The sequence below is a fragment of the Eutrema salsugineum genome, unplaced genomic scaffold, assembly GCF_000478725.1.
Source record: "Eutrema salsugineum unplaced genomic scaffold, Eutsalg1_0 scaffold_6, whole genome shotgun sequence".
Lineage (NCBI taxonomy): Eukaryota > Viridiplantae > Streptophyta > Magnoliopsida > Brassicales > Brassicaceae > Eutrema > Eutrema salsugineum.
In genome coordinates this window covers 4,596,864-4,601,930 of record NW_006256547.1, presented here as the reverse complement: position 1 = coordinate 4,601,930, position 5,067 = coordinate 4,596,864, and the positions used below count along the sequence as shown (strand labels likewise).

The window sequence follows — 5,067 nt, the reverse complement described above, 5'->3', positions numbered from 1 at the left end:
TAAATATTTTTTTTGGGCCAATTTTCCAAAATTGGAGTTAGTCCAAGTAATTTGTGATAGGTGAAAACATGTTTAGTTAAAGGTTTGTCTAGGTTCAACTTTTCCCAAACGCATAGGGCCAATTTTTTTTTTCTTGCTTGTAATTGGAGAAATCTCAGGTACGGCTCTGCTTGTAAAACAAAGTTTTTCTCTCAATTCCTCTGTACAACTGTATAGAGATCACATCTTCTTCAAAGCTCATAGTGAAATATTGAAGTTGGTCTAAGCAAAGGTGTTTAGAAGTTGAGAGAGAGAGAGCAAAAGATTTGATATCCGAGATGAGATCGATTCCTGTAGTGATAGCAAGTGTGTGCTGGTAGTTTGCGGATACAAGATCCTCCACATTCTTGTATTTTTGACATTTCACAATGAAATTTGTTTTTGAGAGGAATGCTTAACTTATTATAATCTCATTTAAACCAAAAGAAAAATGAACCAAACATTGCTGAATCTTGAAGACAAACGAAACAGGCTTTCACCACCACCAGCAAGGTGGTAAGCCATGCTTAACTAGAAGTGCGACATTTTAACGACCATCACGTCTTAAAAGACAAACAACAGTTGTAATTAATAAACAAATGATTTGGTACAAACAAATTTAGCCATTAATCTGTATTAACTATTACTAATCAGACATTACATTAGTTGGTTTTGCAAAGGATAGATGAAAAATCAATTTTGGGTAGAAGTTGTGATCTAACTACCTACCCAATAGGCCACATGACCACTGAGAGCTTTTTGTTTCCCTCCCATTTTGCTATATTAATGGTGTTTCCTCTCTACCAATCCTTTCCCACCACCATTTATTAGAAGTTTCTCTCAACTAATACTGACTCGACTCGCTCGACTCGGGTCGTGACCAGGTTTGTTCTCCTTTCTCCACACCCCTCTCTCCTTTCCTTTGGATCCAACAAATTCGTAAGCTTTTTTAGATCTGTCTTGATTCCGATCCGTGATTTTGTTTACCAAAGTTTCGATATTTACGAGGAGAGTGCGTAAATTTCGAAACTTTTTTTTTTCTGTTTTACAATCCTAGCTAGATTCGTTTAATGTAGTGAACCAGGGTGAGATCTGCGTGTTACTGATTACGAATTGGGAATTCTCGAGGGTGTTCGATCAGTGTAAAGTAGCCATTTTTCGAATCCGAATCTCTGTGGTTTTCTTGTTCGATTCGGGTCCTAAACATTAGAAAGATGGAACAATTTATAGCTGGTGCATTGGTTGTGTCTTTTCGTTTAACCAAACTCTGGATCTGATCATTGTCTCTTTGTTATTTCGTGATTCTCAGTTTGCCTTGTGAGCTCATAGAAAAATGGCAACGGGACAGCTATTTTCTCGGACCACACAAGCTTTATTCTACAATTATAAGCAGCTTCCTGTTCAACGAATGCTCGATTTCGACTTCCTCTGTGGTAAATTGATGAAATTGCAGTGTCTAGTTTCTGTTGGTTGGATCAGCTTGAACGTTAAAGATGTTGAAACCAAAGATGATTTGCTTTTACAGGACGTGAAACGCCTTCTGTCGCTGGAATCATAAACCCAGGCTCTGAAGGGTTTCAGAAGCTCTTCTTCGGGCAGGAGGAAATCGCTATCCCTGTTCATGCTGCGTAAGTTTAGAAGTATCATAGAGAAACTAACTGTGTAAGTGCAAATTTCGTTTTTTTCTATTTATTTATGTTTTAACTTCTTATGTTATACAGCATTGAGGCAGCTTGTGCTGCGCATCCAACCGCGGATGTATTCATCAACTTTGCATCTTTCAGAAGGTTTGTATGAAAATTTCTTCTAACAAAACTTAGCTCGTTGTCTCTTTGTGATAGTTTTGATAAGCGGTTTCTCGTTCTTGTAATATATAGTGCTGCTGCTTCATCCATGGCTGCTTTGAAGCAGCCAACTATTAAAGTAGTGGCGATAATAGCAGAAGGTGTTCCAGAATCAGACACCAAGCAGTTGATTGCTTATGCTCGTGCAAACAATAAGGTGAGTTATGTGTTGATGACTAGCTTCAGTTTTTTTTCTCCCTTTAACCACATTATAAATTGATCTTCTGAGACCGGTTGGGTTATTACAGGTTGTAATTGGACCGGCTACTGTTGGAGGTATTCAAGCTGGAGCCTTTAAAATTGGTGACACTGCGGGAACAATTGATAACATAATCCAGTGCAAGCTGTACAGGCCTGGATCCGTTGGTTTTGTCTCCAAATCTGTATGTGCTGATTTTAAAAACTTCATAATCTGCCTAAAGCTCATTGTTGATTTCTTTAGTTTGATTTATCAGTCTTCTTTTTCCGCAGGGTGGAATGTCTAATGAAATGTACAATACTGTTGCCCGTGTGACTGATGGGATCTATGAAGGTGAGTTTTGATGTTAGATAATCTACTAATAATGTATTAAGCTAAACATTATTAAGACTGTTTTATTTTCCGGGGATGCTGTTGTAGGCATTGCTATTGGTGGAGACGTGTTCCCAGGATCCACTTTATCTGACCACATCCTTCGGTTTAACAACATCCCACAGGTATATACCAATCTTCAGCTTTTTAACTTGTTGCTCACTAGAACGCACCTCTTGCGGAATTTTGATGTCCTGCATTGCTTTTCAAATGAAAATGCTACAAACTGAGCTTATATTTCCGTCTTTCAGTTCATATATGCCTTAATTCAAGAGCTATGTTACAGATAAAAATGATGGTTGTACTTGGAGAGCTTGGAGGAAGAGATGAATACTCTCTTGTTGAAGCTTTGAAACAGGGGAAAGTCAATAAACCCGTGGTTGCTTGGGTCAGCGGAACTTGTGCACGTCTCTTCAAGTCTGAAGTACAGTTTGGTCATGCGGTAAGTGGGTCGAGAAAAAGGTTCTTAAAAAAATGCCTTTTTCTCTGTTTCCCAAATCAAAAATAATTCTTGAACATGATTATGACTAGGGTGCCAAAAGTGGTGGCGAGATGGAGTCTGCACAAGCCAAGAATCAAGCTCTCATGGATGCTGGAGCTATTGTTCCCACTTCATTTGAAGCCCTCGAATCTGCAATCAAAGAGACTTTTGAGAAACTGGTCAGTTTCTCCCGTTTTCTTCGTTAGCTGACATTGTCTTTTGTTGCAATCTTATGTGTTCATTTTCAATTCCTCCTAAAAGATTGAAGAAGGAAAGGTCTCTCCTATAAAGGAGGTCACTCCTCCACAAATCCCCGAGGATCTCAGCGCCGCAATTAAGAGTGGAAAGGTCCGAGCTCCTACTCACATCATCTCCACCATTTCTGATGACAGAGGTATTGTTATGGAAACTACTCTGTTGAAACTACTAGATTCCTCATTCCTATGCCTCTTTAAGCCCATTTTCAGATACTTGGCAACAAAATTTTTCATCAAATATTAATTTGCAGGGGAGGAACCATGCTATGCTGGTGTTCCAATGTCTTCCATCATCGAACAAGGCTATGGAGTGGGTGATGTCATTTCCCTTCTATGGTTCAAACGTAGTCTTCCTCGTTACTGTACAAAATTCATTGAGGTCTCGGTTTCTCTCTTTGCTTTTCGAATATAATCTTTCTCTATATACAATGTTCTCATCTCAATCTATCCCCCTCATACGTGCATATACTATTGCGTAGTGATATTAACTCTGGTCTTTGCAAATTTTGAAACTTGCACTGAATTAGATATGCATAATGCTGTGTGCTGATCATGGTCCATGCGTCTCCGGCGCTCACAACACCATTGTAACAGCAAGAGCAGGCAAAGACCTTGTCTCAAGTCTTGTCTCAGGTCAGTCAACATCTCTTCCATTTGCATATCGTTTGCTCACCCAACCACATCAGTTTTCTTAATCTTGCAATAATCTCTAATACTATTGAAACACTTCAACAGGTTTATTAACCATTGGTCCTCGATTTGGTGGTGCCATTGATGACGCTGCTCGATACTTTAAGGATGCATGTGACAGGGTAAGATGCTATTCCATTTCCCCCCAACTGCAACTGCTACAAATGACATTATTTCATGAATCTGATCTCTAATTGGTTGCTTGTTTCAGAATCTTACACCTTATGAATTCGTTGAAGATATGAAGAAGAAGGGAATCCGAGTCCCTGGGATTGGACACAGGTAAAAAAGCACTTCTTGTAATAAAGAAACAAAATGAATCCCCACGTGTTCTCTTGTCTGAAACCTGTTTTCCTCTACATCTTCTTCTTGGTAGGATCAAGAGCAGAGACAACAGAGACAAGAGAGTGGAGCTGCTTCAGAAATTTGCTAGGTCTAACTTCCCATCAGTGAAGTACATGGAGTACGCAGTGCAAGTGGAAAGCTACACGCTCTCAAAGGCAAACAACCTCGTACTCAATGTTGATGGAGCCATTGGATCTCTCTTCTTGGACCTTCTAGCTGGAAGTGGGATGTTCACTAAGCAAGAGATCGATGAGATTGTTCAGATCGGTTATCTCAACGGTCTCTTTGTTCTTGCTCGCTCCATCGGTTTGATCGGGCACACCTTTGATCAGAAGAGATTGAAGCAGCCTCTGTATCGCCACCCATGGGAAGATGTGTTGTACACCAAGTAAAACTTATTTCAATTTTTTTTTTGTTATTATTCCAAATTGATTAGCTTTTGCATTCTTCTGAGGGATATTACGTACTAAAAATGCATATCTATGATCTTCTGTTTCTTTTGTTGTGATGTCTGAATTTATCTAATAAATTTTCTTTGTCTATCGCTCTCTGTTACATCCCCAAGTCACCCACTTTTTGGATTCTTAAAAAATTCCAGATTGTTTCTCTTTTGAAATTCATAATATTTTGGAGCATTATTGGAATAAGAGAAACTCGAATATTTGATGCATCTATCTGCCGGAGCTTAGAAGAATAAGCTCTCCCATATTCTTACATTGAGAACATTTTAACAATTAAATCAATGAAGTTGGAGATTTTTGGTTTCTTATATACGAAGAACATAACTAAAACAATTAAATCAATTGAGTTGGAGATTTTTTTTTTTTCTTTTCTTATATACGAAGAACATAACTAAAACAT

General features: G+C 38.6%; 1 protein-coding gene across 1 annotated transcript; it reads left to right on the top strand.

The window, feature by feature from the left end:
- Positions 1–767: 767 nt before the first annotated feature.
- LOC18012892 (ATP-citrate synthase beta chain protein 2) lies at positions 768–4,750 on the top strand. Its single transcript, XM_006394999.2, has 16 exons — positions 768–902; positions 1,328–1,451; positions 1,544–1,646; positions 1,740–1,805; positions 1,896–2,019; positions 2,111–2,245; positions 2,334–2,394; positions 2,482–2,558; positions 2,720–2,875; positions 2,965–3,093; positions 3,176–3,308; positions 3,423–3,550; positions 3,699–3,804; positions 3,907–3,983; positions 4,073–4,143; positions 4,238–4,750. The coding sequence occupies exons 2-16, from the start codon at positions 1,352–1,354 to the stop codon at positions 4,596–4,598; spliced, it is 1,827 nt and encodes a 608-aa protein (XP_006395061.1). The 5' UTR covers positions 768–902; positions 1,328–1,351; the 3' UTR covers positions 4,599–4,750.
- The last annotated feature ends 317 nt before the right edge of the window (positions 4,751–5,067 follow it).